Below are 22,251 nucleotides of genomic sequence, written 5' to 3'. Positions count from 1 at the left end.
CCTACAACACCCAGCGTGCATTGCGCCCCTCTCTCTGAAAGGAACGGAAGAGACGCTGGAGTGAAATACTACTGTTTCGCTGCAGGCAATGGCTCAGAGCGGCACTGACTCCGAAATACGACGAGAATATACCAAAAAAAACGTCAGGTCTGCAGTCTACGTTTCAAATCTGACAATTTTGAACGAGACATGGCTCAGTTAGAAATGTAGAATGTCTGGGAGCTAAACACTGCAGACATCAGAGGCATGTAGTTCAGCAGGCTCCCTGGTCTCCGCCAGATGATGTGTTTTACGTAGCCTGGCGGAGGTTTTCCAAGACCCATTGAAGAAGCGGATAGCGTCCTCCAAAGGCACAGAGCAATTTTACTATAATGGCATTAGCTCCCCATAATGGCATGATAGGACTGAGGTTGAAGTGGTCCATTAAGTCACAGCAGTCAAAAGAAAGTGTCACGGTTAGATCAGAAGCTATGAGCCAGGTTAAAGCTAACTGAATCAGCCTGATGTAACCAGCGTTCTCCCAAATACAGTTCAGAATAAATACATACCCAGAATAAATGTCTTGCTGGTGGTGGACACATTCAGAATCATTACTGCTTTAGCCGTTAGCATTGTCTTTAGTGCGCTTGTAAAATGTAAATTTCAAAGGCTGATGATCACTGACAATTTTAACTCTGCGCTGCGTTACAGAGCAATACAAAACTGCATAACATTTTTATTTCAGCCCTGGAACCCATTATTTGATGCTCAATAAATACATCCTGAGATGATTAGATAAATATCAAACATCGAATGACCAGTAGACCAGGAAAGTCCTGGGCTGCAGCCGTAGACACAACATAAGTGCTCTGGTAGTATTTACACTATTAACAGTAACAGATAGGGCAAAGCTTAGCAGTATCATATCCATCATTAGAATTTGCTCAGTGCCAGAAACCCAGCAATCCAATTAAAGGCATCAAAGGCTTTAACTGATTCTATCAGGGACCCTTTGCCTACAGTTTCTAAAAATAGATATGTGCTCATTTACATGAATCTCATAGCTAATAATGTGATAATAAAATTGACGGGAGCCCATGTCATGTATTCACTAAATGTTTCTCTAAAACTCTAACTCTGCTTTGGCTGAAAAGTTTAGTTCTGCTTCTGTGAGAAAATGTGATGCTTCACCTTTGCCAAATTAATATGTTAAAATTATTCTGAGAAACAGACTGCTTGGAAGTGACGGAGCGCACCATCTGGCAGATATTGTCCTGTATTTCTTGAGGAAACTCGAGCCACAGCTACAGCGGGTTGTGTTCAGTAACATAACGTCCACTGGTGTGTCCCTAATGAACCGAGCGTATGTGGAAGTAATCGTTTCATGTCAAGCCGTCTGATTTCGGAAGAAGAGAATGTAAGCTTGTTAGCGAGCGTGTGTGTTCAGCAAATCATCACACAACTTTTCAAGTTAATGGTCATTTATCTCAGACCAGAGTAGACAAATACATTCTAGCCGACAACTGTCAGATTCAGCTGGTTACTTAAGCTAAGCTAGCTCCATGGATGGTTGAATACCAAGACTGGGTCTTTAAAGGGCTAGTTCGCCGATTTTCAACCTCAGTCCTATCACGCTATTATGGGGAGCTAATGCCATTATGGTAGGGGGAAAAAAGCAATTTCTCTCTGTGCCTTTGGAGGACGCTATCTGCTTCTCCAATGGGCCCCGGAAAACCTGGCCTGCTAAACCTGCTAAACTACACTTCCTCAGTCTAGGATGCCCGCCTCTGATGTCATGTCTCGTTTACAATCATCAGGTTTGAAATGTAGACTGCAGACCTGAAGAGTTTTTAGATGATCCACCGGTATATTCTCGTCGTATTTGGGATTCTGAGCCATTTCACTCCAGCATCTCTCGCTGGACCGTTCATTTTAAAGGGAGGGGAGCAATGCAGGCTGGTTGTTGTAGGAATGTAGAATGGGCGAAAAACCACGAGCTGTTTGGACAACTTTCTCCACAGCTATGCCGCCAATTTCAAATATTATTGCTTCTATCGATTACAGAGAACACCAGCTTTGACCGACAGTGGTTTTTCCCAGGGGCGAACTGCTCCTTTTATACTAAGCAGTGGATGTGCTAGGATAAAACAGGGCCTTTTAAACATACATTTAAATTAACTGTAGTTCGTTAATGGAGTGCTCCTTGGCCTGAATAAAACACAGTTCTTCCTACAGTAGCTAGTGAGCTAGGTGTTTGCTTCTGACATTACAGCAGATTCTTCACACGTCTGCTGCTGTGTTTTTGGTTTTGAAAAAGCTGGGGAAAACATCCTACCCTAAAACACTTCAAATACTGAGATTAGCTTAGTATCATGCACACTGCTTCAACATGCAGAGACACTCAAAGCTTGACAGACATGCTGTGCCTAGTAACCGCTACAATCCCTGTACAGGGCAACTACCCAGTTTTTTCCCTGCCTATTCTTAAGCTCCAATTCAGGCTGTTTTGGAGTAGAGATTATGCCTAAAGACAAGACAGTCACTGTGTCACAGTAACCTACATTTGGAAACACAATCTTCTGCATCACTCCCTTCACTCGGCATCACTGAAACAATCAAATCCATAACACTAGTTTTTTTTCTCTTTCTGAAGGCATGCTGCTTTTATCTGGCAAAATATTTTGGCATTGAATAGTTTTGACTCCGCTCCAAACCGGAACACCAGACCAACCTCGGCCGCCACGTTGCCCAGCGTGTCAAGTCCAAGCTGTCGGAGTGAGATGAGGTTACAGTGGGCACAGAGCAAAAGGAAGCGCAGGCACGTTCGGTTGGCCGCCAGCAGCTTGACGTTGGCCTCCTCGAAGGAGAGGTTTCGCAGGATAACGGCAATCTGAAGCACCCGCTGGGCCTCCATGTCACTGATACCCGAGTTCCGCGGCGGGTGGAAGAGGCTCTGCCAGCGCTCCTCACACGATGTACCATCTGCAACGAGAGCAGAGCAGACACATCTTAGAGCTCCGTGCCAGATGAGGGTGTGATTACATATTGTTCAACAGGGATAAATTTAATCTCAGACATTCAATTTAAGGATCCCTTAAAACATTTGTCCAACTGGTGCATTTCTCATTTATTAATCTTACGGTTACGGTTATTTTCCATGTGATCTTCTTTTAATTACTGTTAAAATATTTTGCAAAAGGATTAAGAAATAGGTGACGTTTGGCGTAAGGAGAAAAGGGAAAAAAGAAAACAAAAGTAAACAAAACCTGCCCACTTGATTATGTCGCAGCATTTCAGATGTCAATAGATACACCAGCAGAGAGTACAGGAGAGTGCCCTCTTATTGTTTTCTGTGAGTGTGTTTACCTTGTGCTGGGTTGCTCTTGTCCCAGATCAGCTCCCTGACTTCAGCGTCCTCCACCACCTCTTTCCAGAACTGCAGAGGAAAGCAGCTGTTAGCAGTGCATGTGAGCGGATACTAATGATTCAACTGTATCCAAAAAGAAATAGGAAGTTAATGGCAACCTTCATAACAAGACCTGCTTAACTTAATCTCAAGTAACCATGGCATGAACAAAAAACCCATACACTCAGGTTAAATGGTGGTGACTTAGAGCAAGCTTAACATTTGAAACTTTAATCTTAAAAGGAACCCACTCATTTATCATCACCTTATCGAACCTTGGTGCCTACATTACCCACAAAGCCACCTGACTGCAACAGTTTGTTAAGAGATTCAGGTGTGTTATGCTGGTAGTGGCTGTTGTAGCCTTGGGCCGTTTGAGCCCAGCAGAGATGAGGAGAGGGCTACAGAGGTCTGGTTAGCTCACTTACTTCCACAGCCCCACATTTTTTAGGCGCAGTTGATGCTGACTTAAGTGATATCACTTGAGGCAATATTTCCAGGCTTCACACAGCTTCCTCTGGATGCACTAAAGGCTTCCAACAACTTTTTAAGGATGCATGATATTGAATTTTTCCCTTCTCAGTTATGATATTGATATATAAAGTCTCACTTATGATTGGAACTGAAATATTATTATGCCTACTCTCACTGTGATGGCCGACATGCAGGCATAAAATAAAATGCTTTCCTAAATGTTCACTTTCACTGGGCAATATAAGAAGAGCACTTCAACTTAGGTCACATGTAAAACATGCCATACGATTTTTTTTATACATCTTTAAAGTTGGATACTGCCAACTACTGTATGTGATAGGGCTGTTACTTTTCCTGTTTGAACGAACAGGGGGTACGTAGTGGTACATACAGCGCTTCTGAGGTGCATTGGTGTTGACATGATCAGAATTATACTAGAAGCTAGGGCTGAACACTTCATCGAAATCGCAATATGGCCTGCTGCAATTTTTAAATAGCAGGAGGTGCAATTTTTATTAAAGGTAAACTGTGTGTCAAGATAGCATTTTAATTTAAATACTGTGCTGCAGAGATGTTCTGGCCTACACATCATACACAGACGTAATTATCAAATATCTTTGTTTGGTACAGATCCCTGCAGAAAACGCACCATAAATCATTTTATACGTTTCTCACTGAAAATGAGAAAAATGATAAAAAATTATCATTCAATTTAATACCGCAAATCAAATCGAAATCGCAATACAAGTCAAAATAATCGGCGTAGAAGCGTAGCTCTGTTTTGGGAAGAGCTAAGTGTGCGAGAGTGGGGAGAGTTACATGAAGTGTTGGGGAACAATGCCGCGGAAGAGCAGAGAAAAAAAGTGATCGGTAGCTGTATAAACAACAGAACTAATGTACAGTTTAGGCTGTGTTTGTGCATAATAAAGCCTACGACTCCTCAAGACTAAAGCAGCGCCCCCGTGTCTTGCTTGCTGCTGGCGTATTAAAGTGACAGGAGTTGATCCCGAAGCTAGCAACAGCTTCGGCCCTGGAGCAGAACAACAATAAGTCTCCCCTGTGCTTCCTGAGTACAGTCGGGACGCTGATGCAGGAAAGGTTAACAACGGCTTGGCTCGTTAGTTTCTTCCATTGGTTTGTAGCAGGCAGCGTGTTATCGCCAACTGTTGGAATACAGGGCACACTACTTTGAAGGTGAAGCATTCTGGGACTCTGGAAAGCAGGTTACTAATGTGTTTGTGGGGAAGCGTTCGATCACATCATTACAGCTCCAACTATAAATATTTCTCCAGGTTCGAACCATATATCGAATTTCAATTGACAAGTGACAGCCCGAGTATCTGAATGTGTACTGAATGTGTACTGAATGAGAATGAATCTTAATAGTTGGTGGCTTGAGCTGTGATACATACCGATAGAAATATCATGTTGTCCGCCTGATGTATAAGCAGAAATTATTATTTGGGACTGATATGTAATCTTGTATTCTTTTATCGCCAATACATTTGACATACCAATATTATTCTGCATCCATATTTTTCACATATGCAGCAGCACTCAGTGAGACATGAAACAGTTCCCCTTTAATCTGGAACTCACTTTTCTGTATACTTAACAATTCTTTGGGAACACTTACACAATTTTTCCATAATGATGAAAACTTGCACTTTGTTACTTAATTTATGTGAGGACTAGACCACAGACTAAAGCCTTTAGAATTGGATACAATGTGTCTTTTGGCTCCCTGTGACCTCTGACCTCTCTTGAGGACTAGCAGCCGCGATAATGCACCCATGACGGAGGATGAATTAAATGCTACATTATTTTGGAGTCATGACTTTACTTCCATGCTTGTCTCTTAAATTGAGTGAGATCAAAGTGAATTGACCTCTGTTCTGCTGCTAAAGACGCCTCAGAGAAAACTGCTCTCTGAGGCTCCTCTTTGAGAAGTAACCGCTGTAGTTTCTGCCAATCTTCACACTCTAATGAATGTGGCTTCGTTGTGAAAGGAGGATTTATTGTCTATATATAGTTGCCAAACGACAACAACGTGTAGATGATGCAAGTGACCATGTTTAAACTTTACCCTGACAAAGTCCCGCGAGGTTTTCTCCTTCCAGTCCATCCCGAATACCCCAGAGAAGCTGCCTAGCGCTGCAAAATTACAAAGGGAGGGTTAGAGCAGCTAACGAGTTTCAGATCAGTATTATTTGTCTCTATCTGCTTGCCCTTCATTTCCCCTTTGATAAATTATACTGTACTTAGGAGGTGCTAAGAACAGAGAACCTTTGATCTTTAAAAAAAAAAAAAGGGGGAGCAAAGAGGCTGCAAATTGGGGAAAATTTGCTGTCTTACCCCCAGAATAATAATTACTCTATTACAATTAACTTAGACAGCTTGAAACAACAACAAGTATATTAATCCTCCTGTTGAGCTAAAAAAAGGTAAAATCAGAGAGAGGTTTGGTAACTTACAGTCATCGAAGACGCCAGCGTGGGCCAGCAACAACGTGACCAGTTTGGGGTCCTTGTCCAGCTGCATGGCGTGCTTGCTCTCGTTGGAAAGCAGAGTGCAAACGTTAACAGCAAAGTCCACTTCGTTGGGTAGGCCCGAGAGGAGAGACAGCACCAGTTTGTTGTAGTCGCACGGTGGAACGAAATCCGTAGACAGTCCATAGCTTTGGCGGAGATAGTCTGGAACAGAAGAAGAGCTGTCTCAATACATTTCAATACTGCTGCAGAACATTCCCTCAGAAATGTCGTAAACAGGGAAATATATAAAGTATTGTCGTATTTATAGAGCTCATGAAATGGCTGGGTGTCAATGCATAGTAACAATAGGCTGTATAAAAAGATGGACGACATGACAGCTCCTTATAGTGAAGCCAAAACAATTTGAGCGCCCCCTGCTTACTGGCTGCAGTATAGGTCATAAAGCCCGCCTCCTCCATGATAACAGATGGGACATGAGTCAAACTATAAAATCAAAATACACGCCAAATACATTTTTTTCAAACATGGTTCTGTCATTACAGTTAGTTCTTATCATGCTGATTAACATCCGAGACATTGGAGACAGACTCTGGCTCCAAGTGACGTCACCAGGGCAAGATGGCAGCGCCTATCACGGGGGCTATTTTGGCTTTAATTTCGTACAAATGAGAGCAGATGGAGACGCGTCGTCCATCTGTATATACAGTCATTGATAGTAACCAATACTGCTAAGGTGCAGGGGCTGAGAAGAACTGACATTCAGGAGGGGCAGGAAAACAGAAAACATTAAAAATACCACCAAAACAACTTTTTTGTCATTGCTGGGACCTTTAAAAGAAAGTTTTATCACACATGTGCCAAGAACAGAGAGTTATAATACTGCCCACCAAAGCACAAGTAAACACAAATGACAGAATTGCAGTGTAATGCTAATGGTGTCAGTGAAGCATAAACTACTGACTTGGCATTTGACCTTAACATGTTTGTCTCTGGAGGAGATGAAGAGACGAAAGGAAGCCGGACAAACAAACATGACTCATTCGTAGTAAAAGCCAGCATTCCAACATTCTGCAATAGAAGTGCAGAGTGAAAGAGAAGCTGCCCTCTATGCTCCCTTTTTGTACTTCTGTTGCCTCTGCACACCTTTAGCCACTTTAGCTCAGATTTATTTTTCATTAAAGCGAGTTGAAGCAAACCAAATGGGGCAATGAGCTGCTCAGTGAAGGCAGTTTTTAGTTCTAATTAGCCTGATGAGCCGTGTCTTGTCTGACTGAGCAACATGAATGTTCTCTTAACTTTTAATTGTGTTTGTCTGTGACTCAGTTAACCTCCACGATGAGCTTTTCATAATTAAAAAGTCTTTTAATCCTGAATACTAGAGAACCCAGTGTGCATGGGGGGCCAGAATCATGACATGAATATTTTCCAGCCGACAGAATATCCAGTCTGTCAAGTGCAGCCGTTTTGTCAACAAAGAAGACCCGAGTCTCCTCCCATGCTACGCCTTGATTTTCTGCCATCAATCATTTTGTGTGCATAGGTGTCATTTTTCCATACAGTGGGTATTTCAATTTGGTGCAGGATCTTTGTCGACTGCTGCCTCTGGAAACCAATCATAGAGCAGAGAGGAGCCCTGCTGAGTGAATTTGATTTCCATGCTGAAAAGGTTTGTGCAGGCAAATGTGATTCAGCCCAGTTTCTATTACAGCAGCAACAGCTCCTGTCTCCGCTCGTCCTGCAGAGAGCTAGCAATGTGCAGAGGACTGATGTACAACATCATAACTGACAGACAAGGGTTAATGAGCAGTGTGCATTAAAGTGTTGTCGCAGGCCGCGACATGATGAGACAACAGGGCAGAGCTCAGTGAGAGACCTCTGAACCGACTGTCAAGAAATTAAGCATCAATGAGTCTGCCAAGCTAACGTAGCATGATATCAGCCTGGCTGTTCTTTTGAATTAGTAACATTTACATTCAGAGCCAGGGGTACAGACTGAGTTCAGCTATGAAAGGTCTGTAATAAAGCTGTATCTTTAAAATCGACCAGACAGATATATCAGTGTGTGTCAGCTCAGAAGCAGGAGGAACATTTAGTCCAAAAATGCCAGACTGGGTTTAGGCTTTTTTTTAGAAACACTGTCAATTAAACCAAAATAAAACCATGCAACAACAACAACAAGGAATAAGAGCTGAAGTTGATGTGGGAATTGACCTTTATACATACAATATGTACCATATGTTTGAGGCCAACTTGGGGTCAAGCAGTAAACACAGCTGTGATATTAAGCAACATTAGCATTCATCCTTGGCTGTACGTCCTATCTTACCCACACACATACTTTACTTAGGCCTAACTGTCACCAAAGTATATTTGATGGCCCATGTTAGCATTTTAATTCCTCATCCATCTGAGAAATCAACTCTGAATGATTAACTAGTAGACAACCTCCTTTCACTTTCTACCCCTCTTGTAGCTGTGGCCAGAGGAGTCTACACACATGATCTGCAGAGAAACACAGAGAGCCAGATCTCCTCTTGTGCCTCCTTCCTGTAAATTAACGGATCGAGACGCTATTACTTTTAAAGCTTGTAAGTGGAGTTGTGCTCGATCTATGATATTGATATGGCAACATATCGTCGCCCTGACTCGCGCAATACAATAACCGACAGGCTGGCGCCAAATATAGATTTGTTTATATTCACATGTATATGCAGCAGATTTTAACAGTTCCCTGGCATTTTGACTCTCCGCGTCACTTCTTCATGACTCCTTGCTGTGGCTCTTATGACATGAATGAGGTTAATGTGAACGGAAATTAATTGGCCGAAGAAGAAGTTGACAGCAGGACAAAAGAAGACAGTGAGATGATGTCGGACTGCGGTGAAAAGAAGTTGAGAGATGCGCCTTAATTTGTTTTTACAGTTTGTTCTTTTAGTTAAATTTACAGACTGAAAACACCTCAGCTGGTGTCAAATTGGGTGAAACTGACACCAAATTAGAGATAGACCGATATTCGGCATTTTGACACATATCGGCATCGGCCTTTTTTTTTTTTTTTTTAATTTTCTTTTTTTTTTTTTATCTGACGGCCGATAAGAGATCAATTTAAAACTGGGTTATTTTGGCTCTGTTTAAATGCCTTTAAGCATATGCATCAAAGTTAAGTGTTGGAGTTTGTATTATTCAAAATTTTGACGCCAATATTTTCACTTTTACTGCAAATGAATATCGGCTTCAAATATCGGTTATCGGCCTCCTTGACTACTAATAATCGGTATCGGTATCGGCCCTGAAAAAACCATATCGGTCTGTCTCTCCACCAAATTGCAGTGACCAGTTAATCAGATATTACATTATACGATTGTCTTGCAATATATCAATTATCGCAGAATCGCTGTACTGTGATATTATCATTATCATGGGCCATGTATCGTAAGTTACCCTGCGATTCCAACCTAATCTATGACACATGAGTTTCAATACGCTACATCATGCACAATCAGCCTCCTCCACACGTGCTGCCGTGAAAAGAGAAATCGCTGAAGAAATAATGTTTTTTTTCTCTGAAAAACATTTAGGCTTTACTTTAAAAAACATACTATGGAAGAAGACCGTCAACAGGGCAGACACATAAAGGCGAGGGGAGAGACACAAGTGGTGGCACATGGCAAGCCGCTCTGTGCACATTAATGCACTATGTGAATACACAATAAAATAATGTGGAGAATAATTAAAGATTAAAATTGTGAAAAAGGAAATAACCTGCAAGACATGGGCACCTTTGACACCTTTGTCATGTGATTAATCTCTGTGGGTTTGCCACCAGAGTGACCCCTTTCACAACATTTCCTTTGATTCTTTGTCCATATTTAAGCAGTGATTACAGCATCCTTAAAATGAATGGTTTTAATGCGACCTTAAATTTGTTCTCCTGGCCATGGCTGCCAAAAATCAGAGACGCTGCTCTCTTCCAGCACTACAGCAAAAGCACCATCAATCAAAACATCCAAACAAAGCTTAAACATGAGTAGAATTAAAATCAGAATCACAATCGCTGTTGTTTAACGTCTGACTCATCTCAGCAGTGAATAAGCGAAAGTTATTAGCCACAGACAAAGTTCACCACAGTTTGCCATGTGTCTTGTCCCACCCAGGTCATGTTTAGGTGAATTTAACTCAGCAGGCAGAGGGCTGTCTGTTAATACAAAGACCCTGCGACTGAAAAGCTGCAGGCTCTGATCTAAACTGGGCTGAAGGGGAAAACCAACAAGTGCTTCCTCCTTCCCTTCATAAAAAAACGGCTGCCAGCAAAGTCAATTATCTCCGAGAGCAGCTTGTGGCGAACACTACAACACTGTGAGGCTAATGGACAGCTTGCATTCACTGTGAGTAAGCGGGGTCGGACAGTACAGACAAGAGGTTGGCCTTGGCGCGCTGCACAAAAATATTTGGTTGGAAATCTGATGTGGTTACTCAGAGGCTGTTCTTTCATCATGAAAGCAGCAGCATGCCTGGGTTTAAAAGATTATTAGTCAGTGCTGAGGTGTGTGTGGGCAGTGTCCAAAAAGAAAAAAAGTAACCAACAATTACTGCAAACACATATTTGATAGCCTTGGTTCAAACACAGCAGCGCTCAGCAAGGTGAGGAGTGAATTAAATGAGTCACTGTGTAATGAAATGGATGAATGTGAAATACAATACGGAGGATCATGAACTAGTCAAAAAGCAGCAGTTTGAATGTGACAGGAATCCTCAGCCAGATTTGTAAAAGCACAATACACATAAACTCTCAGGAAGCACTTTGTGTGAAAAGAAGGAATCATTCAGCCACAACTAATCAATTGCCCGGTGAGGAGATTGTGATGTTCAAAAGATGACACAACGTTTGCAGGGTATCTGCGTCATGACAGTGAGAATCACCAAGGAGATTATGTGCCAGAAACACGGAGGGAAACAAGAAGCAAAGGACTTTTAGAAAAGTTGCAGTTAAAAGGACAGAACAACCTGACCAGGAGGAACACAGACGGTTTATGTAACAACAGATCCAAAAAAAACTAATTTTTATTCTGAGATTTCACGTTGAACTTCTCAATTTGAAGATGACTATAGGTAGTAGGTTTAGTGCTGCCTTGAAAAAAAGCATCAGCTAAGTTTGCATGATCCAGTTGAAAACCTTTTTTTTTGTTGAGTGCTTGCAGATTCATCATCATCAAAGTGTTTGTCATGCAAGACAGCCAGTTGAAAGTTCTTAAGTTGACATTTAACCTGTGTCGATTGATTCACAGTGTCAACTCGTTGCAATGAGTGACAAGCAACAAAGGAGCTGTTTTATCGTTGGCTCTGTTTCGTCTCTTGTGTATTTGTTGTTGATTCTATGTGTTTTAAAAGGAGCAATTCAGCCACTGTCAGTCAAAGCTGCTGTTCTCTGTAATCAATAGCAGCTATAATATTTTAAATTGGCGCCATAGCTGTGGAGAAAGTTGTACAAACAGTTCATGGGTTTCGCCCATTCTACATTACTACAACACCCAGCGTGCATTGCGCCCCTCCCACTGAAAGGCCTAGCGAGAGACGCTGGAGTGAAATACTACCTTTTTCGCTGCAGGCAACGGCTCAGGGCGGTACAGACTCAGAAATATGATGAGAATTTACCGGTGGATCTTCACGTCTGCAGTCTACATTTCAAACCTGACGATTCTGAACGAGACATGACATCGGAGGCGGGCGTCCTAGATTAAGGAAGTGTAGTTTAGCAAGCTGCCTGGCCTCTGCCAGATGACTGGTGGAGGTTTTCCAGGGCCCATTGGAGAAGCAGATAGCGTCCTCCAAAGGCACAGAGCGAAATTGCGTTTTTCGACTATAATGGCGTTAGCTCCACATAATAGCATGAGAGGACTGATGTTGAAAATCCGCGAACTAGCCCTTTAAAGGCCCATCTAGGAACGGGCATTGCAAATCAGCCAAGGCTAAAAATGCTATAGTGTGTGGCATTGGTATACCTGCTTTATACTTGTGCCTATACAAATAAACATTAAACTGCAGCATAATGTTTTTAACATGCTGAAGCTATAAAGTCAGTCTAACATTTGATCATGCGCTCAGTAATAGTTGACTAGAGTATATAAACTTGCCGCCAAAGGAACAGTGGTTAAACAAGATGCATCTAAACGCCATGGGTGTTCTCCTGTGCTTGAACAAACAGCACTACACCTCTGAAGATGACAGTTTAACTGCTTAGATAGGATTGATCTGAGAGTAGCCTGGCTTTAACCGATTAAATCAATAGTTCAACATTTGAGGGATTGTTTATTCACTTTCTTGCCAAGAGTTTAATGAAAAAATTGATGCCATTTATGTCTGTACAATAAAGAGCTAGCTGCAGCCAGCAGCTGGAGATACAAGTTCTCCCAAAGGTAAGAATCCACTGACAAGTTCTTTATTTTCTTTTTTACTCATATTTTAGGAGTTCCACCAGTGTGAGAAATCTGTGGTAAAACATAGTGTCTTCAGTTGTCCAACAATTGCAACCAAGCAAAGTGTGTTGTCGTTTTTACACTTTTTGTACTTGTTCATAAGTTTTCCCCTATTCCCCCCCAGTCTTTGTGCTAAGCTAAGCTAACTGAGGGCTGGTTCCAGCTTTACATCTAGCATACAGACACGAGAGTGGCATCAGTCTTCTGCACTACCTCTAAAGAAAGTGAATAAGCACTTTCCCCAAATGTTGAACTATTCCTTTAAAAAAAAAAATCCCTGCTTTTTCACACACTGGTTAAGCACCAGATTACATCATTGCAACAAAATACAGCCTGATTGACAACAGCTAGAGAAAACATGTTATTAATACACCACAGTGAACAACTTGACTATTAAAATAAGATTATCCCTTTCATCAACACAGATACTTGCTGGCCTAACTCTGCAGCTTCTGACACTTTTAAAGATATGAAAGCTGAATCTGAACCTCCGTGTTGCGAGTAACATGCTTCCTTTATCATATTCCTGTAAAATCATTTCAACCCTTGAAACAAAACCGCTTTTGCTGAGGCACATTTCTATGCTTATGCTTGACTTGCAGGCTGACCAGTTTCTCATGCATCTCACACACAGCTACGATGAAGTGATGTTTTGCCGTTATCACATCTACGTGAGGAATGTGTGTTTGAGTTGGAGAGAGAAAGAGACGGGATGAACTTGGAGAGAAATTGAACGAGAAAGAAAATAAGAAAAGTATGCAAATAGAAGCTGAATCAGTGAACCTGATACAGACTGACTGAGGGAACTTGTGACCACAGAGAGAGCAAGAAGGGTAAGAAAAACTTCTGAATGCAAAGTGAAGTCTGTGCCTACCTGATACACTGTGTTGCTGGTAGTTATACGAGTTGGGAATTGCACCGATTGGAAGAGAGGCTTTGGGATTCCCCGGCTGCGCTTCATCGTCGTCCTCGCCGAAGTGGTGGACTTTCTCATACTTCTCCAAGTATCTGCGGAGGAGGGAAAAAAGAAACAGATGAAGAGCCAGGACTTGCTTCGTGTGAATTTGTGCTTCTTTCTTTTTCAAGACTTCAGCGACTTTAGATTTGTGTTTTCTAATTATGCAGGCATGCTTTGTTTTAGAGTGCAGATGTTAAAGTTGATGCAGCGTTCTGCGTCTGTGATGCACACTCAGCTAAACACAAAGAGTAACAAATGTTCCATTACAGAGAAACACTTCACTTTATAATAAACTCTGTTTATTTCTATTATTAAAACAGCTTAAAGTGATAATCTCGAAGATCTCAGTTTCATTCTCTTTGGCGGCACCTATGGTGATAAACAGTGATTGTGGGAGCACACTTCCCAGATATCCAGACAGTGTCGCATGTGTGACGTCCACGGTTGGCTCCGGTAGTAACCCTTGATTTTCCTCGCTGACGGTCGCTTTCCTTTTTAGACTGTTTGCTTCATCTGAGCGTCCAATTTGTTTCTTTTTCTTTGGATTTTCACTTCTTGTTGAAGTTGTATCTGTAGTCATCCATCTTTTCTTTGTTTGTTCAGCCATAGTAGATTACTGTTTACTCGCAACACTTGCAGAGACCGGAAAAGCAGCAGCTAAGCTCCGCCTACCCTCTCTGGCAGACCAACCACTGCTGGCTGATGGAAAACCCGTCACTAACTGGGCGCCGCTTGTGATTTTATTTACATGAACATCGCACCAGACACCCAGTCTGTAACACTGCAAATGCAAAGGCTTTCATCAGTGGGCCATAGACTCAATCACTATTGTGTTACCTCATTCGGCGATAGAGACTTAAAAGACATTTATTTAGATGAAAATCTTTGAGATTAATACTTTAAATAAACGGAGAAGGACTTCAGTGTACTGTATCTTTATGCTAAACACATGACAACAGCATCCTCACTTAGAGCTAAAGAAAGACTTAAATAAAGGCTATAAAAGTTCATTGGAAATTATACAAGTAGCTTGGACATCTTGAAGACAATTGCTTCAATTATACAGGGTAAAAAAAAACTTTTTAATTTGGCAGCAATGTTCAAAACTCAATCTGAATTTTGAATCGGTTTACTAAGGAACACAACTGATGTAAATGGCAAAAAAGAACATTTTAAAAACATTAAATGCAGAACAGTACATACTGCCAAGGAGACTATTTGCTGAAACAGCCAACATTCATGTGAATGAATGAATTCCTGTGACCTAACAGAGTAGCCTTAATGTACCAGAACACTCAATGTGACCTCAGCACTACAAGTCAGAAACCCTTAATGTGCTGCTTATGATTCACATTCAGCACAAACATAGATTTTTTTGAACAACAGGCTCACTGTTTTCCGGAACCAAACAGGCTTATCATCTGAAGGAATTCAAAATGATTCAACCATAACCAGGTCAAAACAGACACCGCCAACAGATGAATGAGTGTGTGCATACAAGCAGCGTGAGAAAGAGAAAGTTAGTCACCTAGAGACATCCAAACATCAACAGAGAGGAAAAAGATATGACAGCAACTCCCACACGGTCTGACTGTGAGAGAAGCACAGACACGCCACAGCAGTACACCTTCACTTTCAAAAGATAAACCTACTCAGGAATTCAGTGTACACAAGACATTGATAGCGAAAGCACACTTTTATTTATCTGTCCGTTCACTGTGCGTTTGAATTTAATCGCTTTAGTTTGATAGTTGCTTTGTAGCTCGATGGAGCTCCTGGCGATCACGTCTACAGAGCCTTGCTAAAGGTTCAAAAGTGTAAAGTGAAGCAGGATACAGCTCTAAAGTGAGGCAAAGATAAGCAACCAGCAACATGAGATAAGCAAGTGTTCGTACTGTAAAGTTTTAAGACATCTTTAAAAATGATCAGTCAAAAATTACAGTTTAGATTTTCGTACATTTTTCAGACTCAAAGTGGTCCACACTGTGTTTATGTCACTAAAAAAGGTGAAGATTATTGTTTAACAAGACATATTTCAGAGGAAGAGCAGCCCAAAAACTTGAAATAAATCAAAGAGTATCAACCCTGCAACGCTAACAGCTGTGCGCTGACATCAAGCAAACAATTCATCTTCAACTGGAATCATTCTCACATTCTTCTTGAGAAGTTTGGAGAAAATATGTCCCATAAGCACGTAATAAATACAAATTCAAGCTATCTTGGATTTGATCAACATCTTCTGATAATGCTGCGAAACCTGCCAGACAAACAAAAACAACTCACACGCGCAGCAGAACACCTCAGCAGTGGTAGCGTGGTGAACCCAGCCTGTGTGGCCGTGAGTCACCGAGCGAGCGCCCGTTTCTGAATGAGGCCCCGCTTGTTCATCGTGGCCAAGGTAATCCCCCGTCCGCTGGCTGCCGGGTGACACGCTGGACTATAAATACACTCAGCCTTCATTTGTAGAGCGAGTGAAAAAGAGAGGGGAGGGAGGAGTGTGAGGGAGAGAGAGCGGGAGAGATAGGCCCCCAGTCCCCGACTGCAGCGTCATCAACCGCTGTCTGGGCACAGGCAAGCAAAGGCTGAGGGGAAAGACGGGTGGGGGCATAAAGCGGAGGGAGGGAGGGAGGAGGGGGTTAACTGCAGCTGCTCATGTGTGCGCTTCCCCTTTTTTCATACATGCACGATAAGAGGAACATCAATCCCCTCCTACTTGAGTAGCGCCACAGGGCGAGTAGAAACCACAGGGCTTTCATCGTTTTACTACAACAGCTCAGGGAAATGTGCTTATTATCACTGCTAATACCGAGGAAGGTTTTCCCTCCAAAATAAATGCAAACGGTGGAGAACTGACAAGGCTTGTGAAGTGATGAAAACACATGGGAGTTGCAAAGAGCCACTGCCATTATTATGATATTATTTGCAGGCATCCTGATCACTCCGGTGCAGATACTCCTGGCTTCAGTTACTCTCTGCAAATGCCCTCTTGTGTGTGTGTGTGTCAGTGTGTTGGAGTTGATTGCCCCCTGCTGGATGTGGACACAAACATGCAAACACACCCATTGCCAATTTCTGTCCAGAAATGTTTGCTGTGATTTAATAAAACCGGCTGTCCCACACAGGCTGAGGGTGGTTTGCTTTGTCAATAATCGCAGGAATGAGAAAATACTACAAAAGTTGGATCACTGACAAAACGGACCATTTGTTGCCTGAAAGCAAACTTAAAGTCACCATAGAGCAGAGTATAAAACATGCACACTGAATACTGACTCTGTGACCTCTGATGGTATTTGTGTGACTCATGCAAGTGCAAAGGAAGAGTGAAGAAGACAGAAGCTTATACAAATTAAGTCTTTCATGAACTGGTCAATCTCGATGGCATGGTGGCCCGGTTGGGAGCAGCACTTCCTGGGTTCAAACCAGGCTTGCTGTAGATTTTAGCACCACTAACAAATGTGATACTCTTGAAGGAAAAATATGCTTTCCTTGGACCAGGTTGGCCTTTGAATGATTGCTTGTCAGAGTGGAGGTACACCGTCTCCAAGGAAATATACTTGATAATCACTCAAGTGTATTCTGCCTTGGAGTCCGAGGTTGAAAATGTTCAAACTAAGATGGACAGTCAGAGCTTTGCAAGGCCCATTTTATATTATCTAATCCTGGAAAAAGCTCCATCAGTGATGCATCACAATAATTCAATCAATCAGAATTTGGTTTTATGATGCATGAAAGGTCTACATCTGTAAAATGTTTTATAGCATTAGCAAGTTTAAAATTAGACGCTACAGTCACAACATGCATGTAAACTGTGATTTCAACAGTTACCCACCTCAGTTATTGGGAAAGCTGTAACTACAGCCCGACTGATATATTCAGCCAATATTATCACCGGGTTTGGGCCTATCACACAGATATATGGGTGTTTGATGTTTTCCAATATGTGCTGCTATAACATTTTTTTTACAAAACAAAGTAGGAAAAATGCTTTGGGTGATGTAAAAATGGTGTCATAAAGTAGTTTGTCTAGCAGGGGATGACAATAATCACAGCACTGTCTGCAGCACATGAAGCAGAGCATCACAGCCGAGCAGACCGTGGTAGACAATAAATAATGTTACATATTCATTAATAAGGTACATAATCAGGAAAAATCAATCAAAGGAATTTTCCCCCTGTAAAATCAGTATCGGTCTTAAAGGAGAAATTCGCCCCTCGGGAAAAGCCACTGTCAGTCAAAGCTGGTGTTCTCCCTAATCAATAGAAGCAATAATATTTGAAATTGGCGCCATAGCTGTGGATAAAGCTGTACAAACAGCTCGTGGTTTTGCCCATTCTACATTCCTACAACACCCAGCATGCATTGCGCCTCTCCGTCTGAAAGGAACGGCCCAGCGAGAGACGCTGGAGAGAAATACGACCGTTTCACAGCAGGCAACCACGTGATGGTATTAGGGTTCTACTTTAAAAATTCTGTTAATGCTCTGAAGCCATGTCTCTAAAAATATGTTCAACACATTTTACTGGCATCTAATTTTTTTTCACTTCTGAAATCTATGTGATAAACTATAATTCTGAACACTGAGTCTGTGCTGCCTGAAAGTTGAAATACGGCAGATCTTACAGTCTTCGTACCTAAATGTTCTATGTAAGAAAAGATAAGATAATCCTTTATTTGTCCAACAACAGGGACATTTACAGTGTTACAGCAACAAAGTGGACAGTGCAACATTACAATAAAGGGCATATAAAAATACAAGTGTATCCTAAAAACATATGTACAGAAATTATAAGATAATCGACGTGACGTGAACTTCATAATCTGCCCTGCCGACACCTATCCCGCATTTTGCTGGTGCTACTTTCATTATCTGTCACTAACGGTAACCATCAGTCTCCTGATATCTGTTCTGAAAGTGATTATTAACCAAGGCTGTTCTTAGTCGATAGCATCTGGTACTGGCAGTCCACAGCTGTGTGTGATAACCTGTATTTTTTAAATATGCATAATGATAACAGCCTTGCAGGTGGTGCAGGTCTTCTGTTTTTATAGTTATATAAACACTTTCTAATCAAGATTTGATTTGCATGTTGAAACAAAGACATTGTGAATCTTCCTGAAGCTTAAAAAAAAAAAAGATATTTTTGAGCTCATAATCCAGAGTCCTACACTGGGTTTTCATAATGTTGCTTTACAGACAGTGTGGAGAAAATTACCCTTGTGTCATCACCAGTGATTACTACAATAAACCAGACTGGGTGTATACAAGCTCCACATACACACTGAGGTTTCTTCTCTTACAAAAATGCTAGAAACATACTCCTAGACTTCTTCAGAGCAATACACTGATCTCTATTACTTGGTATGGACTAAATCCAGAACACAAACTCAGTTATGTGTAAAATACACTTACCAAGTAAAGCCATTCTGCTTCTCCCAAGGAGCTGCAGCCTCCAAAACACCCAGAGCTAATGTTTGAACTGTATCATCTATCTAACGAAGTGGAAAAGGCAAATTCTAGGTTCAATGTCAAGTACAAGGAAGATCTGTCCATCTGCTAGTTAGCAAAGAGACTGAGAGAAGGAGATTAGGCTATCAGTGGTGGCCAACAGAGCTGGAGGGCAGGTCAAATTACAGACAGCCAGAAAACAGTCTCAAGAGCCTTAAGATGGCATTTGTGATACGTTTGCTCTACTGCTCTTTTATTGTTAAATTCTTTTATGTGCTGAATAAATAAAGGCAGGAACAGACAGTCCACACAGTCGCGTCTTTATCCACAACTGCTCGTCATCTGAGCATCTCCACAGTCTGAGCAGCAGCTCGGATGAGGCGGGGGAATACAAACATGGCTAATGCGAGCCAGATCAAAGGCCACTTCATCCAGATGTTTCAGATGAGCGGGAGAGTCTATCGACACACACAGGAAGCAGAGCGGGACCAACGAGCGTGATGCTACCCAGAATAATCTCATAACCAGGTGTGAAGATTAACACCCGCCAAGCACAAAAAAGGTAGTGAGATGTGTCTGTGGTGAAAGGCTGAGAGGTAGTTCAATCATTTGTTTTTCTTTTCAGTCGAAAATACCACGTCCTTTACTGAAATGACTACTGCACACTAGAAGACTTTGAAAAGACTTTTAAAGTCTGACATCCGCTTGCATCTATAAATATATAACTCATAAGCTGTAAGATTTTACACAGAGTGGGTATCACTTTGGGTAACTATTAACAAGACTTGAACTGGTTTCCTGTTTAGATCCTTTCCCAACCTGCTCCTGATGGAAATTAACAACAACAAAAAATCAACAATGGAGCAGAAACAGAAGCAGCTGTTAACCACAGCTGCCCTTGTGTGCAGCGGTTTACGTTACCTGCACTGATTCAGGCTGTAGCGTTGGCTGGGATATTGTAACAAGCTAGCAGGCTGCTAGCGAGATATTACCAAAGCTAGTTTCACCAAAGTTGAGTTTCACCAAAGCTAACCCCCACCACTCTAACATGGTATTCCTATAGCAAGCAATTGTACGACCATCCCATCACATACAGTTAGAACTACTTAAGGCAACTTTCCACGTATGGGGAGCTAATGCCATTATGGTAGGAAAAAAATGCAATGGGCCCTGGAAACCTCCAGGGAGCTTCCTAAACTAGACTTCCTCAATCTAGCACGCCCGCCTCCGATGTCATGTCTCGTTCAAAATCGTCAGGTTTGAAATGTAGACTGCGGACCTGAAGATTTTTAGACGATCCACTGGTATATTCTCGTCGTATTTCTGATTCTGTACCGCTCTGAGCCATTGCCAGTATGAAAACGGTCGTATTTGACTCCAGCGTCTCGCTGGGCCGTTCCTTTCAGACGGAGTGGCACAATGCACGCTGGGTGTTTTAGAAATGTAGAATGGGCGAAACCAAGAGCCGTTTGTACAACTTTCTCCACAGCTATGGCGCCAATTTCCAATATTTTTGCTGTTCTATCGATTACAGAGAACACCAGCTTTGACTGACAGTGGCTTTTTCCAGGAGCAAATTGCTCCCTTAAAAGTTCCCATAATATTAACCAGTTTTGAAGAAAAACTTAAGAGCGCTTGGACCGAGCTTTATGGCCACCTTGAACCAAATGATGGAGCTTAAGGGAGCGCGAACCAAATCCAGCAAAACTCTCAGGATTTTGTTCCGACATTTGAATTTGTCTAGACGAGACTTTTGGCAGAGCACGCAACATTAACCACACAGTTTGGCATTATTAACTTTAAGGACTGCTTTAGCACATAAACAGATAAGATACATTAACAACAGATACAGTGGCCCTATGATAATTTCAATACCTGCAATACATTTCACTCAATTTCAGCTCTGCTGCTGGTGTGTTAACGGTGTGTTCCCCACTACAGCTGTGGAATATGAACCCCAATAGCTGCCTGAGACATATTCTTTATGGAGAGAGGGTCACGGGAGATGTTAAAGGTTTAATAATAATAATATCTGACGTTTTTACAAAATAAAATGATTAAATTATAATCCAACTGTAGCTGGCTGAAAAATGGAGGAAAACGTGCATCATGCTCAAATTCATGACAACTAAAACACTGTAATTAGTGGGGTTGTGAGAACTCAGGGCCCTGAAAGTGGCCTCACAAATGAGTAACAGTTAAAAAGCAGAGGATTTATATTAAAACATGAAACATTCAAATATCAACTGAAATGAGTAAATCTGATTGCACCTGCTCCCTACACCGCAGACAGTTAAGGTGACAGATGACAGTGTGGTGCAATAATTCTGCTGTGCAGGAAGCAGCATGTACAGCTCCGAAAGAGGCAGATGACTTGGTGGTGGATTCAGCAGACACAGATACATTCAAGAGCTTGTTTCTGTCTGTATAATCACTGTGGACAGCAGAGCTACAAGTCAATCCTGCATATTATACAGCACGGGTCAAAAGGTGAAATCTGATCTGGATTTGACTGTTACAGCCAACAACTACTGATTATATTAAAGGTTTGGATCAATATTTCTTCTATTCCTTTCCTTTCTTTTACGCATTTCCAACCATGTGTGCTAACCTCATCAAAGCAACAGATAACGAGACACTAGAACACTAGAATTAAACGAGCAGTTTCTAGACGTCAGTGCCTCCTGGGCCTGGTTTCCTCCCAGTGGGAACGCAGAGGAGAGGTCAAACTAAGGTTGAACCAGGACACTGTCACCTGACTTGGCGTCTGTGCTCAAAGAGCTGCAGTTTGAGAAAGAAGTCACAGACTGTGGCAAACATCAGAGGCCTTATTTCCAAACGCCTTCATTGACTCTCAAATTGCAGTGTGTGCCCAGACGGTCAGGATGGTGTTTTAGTAAAAAAATCAACGAGGGAACAGAGTTTAATGCAAACCACTCCCAAATCATATGAAAGTACTAATGGAAGAGGAAAAGCGTGGAGTTGGGAAGCAGTTATTGACTGAGAATCAACCAAATCAGTG

At 41.9% G+C, this 22,251-nt stretch overlaps 1 protein-coding gene across 1 annotated transcript in view; it reads right to left on the bottom strand.

The window, feature by feature from the left end:
• The window catches only part of arid2 (AT-rich interactive domain 2), a 40,550-nt gene that overhangs the window by 12,247 nt on the left and 6,052 nt on the right, over positions 1-22,251 (bottom strand). The window contains exons 4-8 of the mRNA XM_069671462.1: positions 13,699-13,832; positions 6,334-6,552; positions 5,946-6,013; positions 3,346-3,415; positions 2,711-2,961 (exon numbers count right to left, since the gene is read on the bottom strand). Of these exons, the coding sequence (XP_069527563.1) occupies positions 2,711-2,961; positions 3,346-3,415; positions 5,946-6,013; positions 6,334-6,552; positions 13,699-13,832 (742 nt within the window). The remainder of the gene's footprint in view (positions 1-2,710; positions 2,962-3,345; positions 3,416-5,945; positions 6,014-6,333; positions 6,553-13,698; positions 13,833-22,251) is intronic.

The sequence above is a fragment of the Semicossyphus pulcher genome, unplaced genomic scaffold, assembly GCF_022749685.1.
Source record: "Semicossyphus pulcher isolate SPU_LCO1_2020_fin unplaced genomic scaffold, fSemPul1.0.p SCAF_20, whole genome shotgun sequence".
Taxonomy (NCBI): Eukaryota; Metazoa; Chordata; class Actinopteri; order Labriformes; family Labridae; genus Semicossyphus; species Semicossyphus pulcher.
The sequence above is the reverse complement of the archived record's forward strand: the minus strand, read 5'-3'. Positions and strand labels throughout refer to the sequence as shown.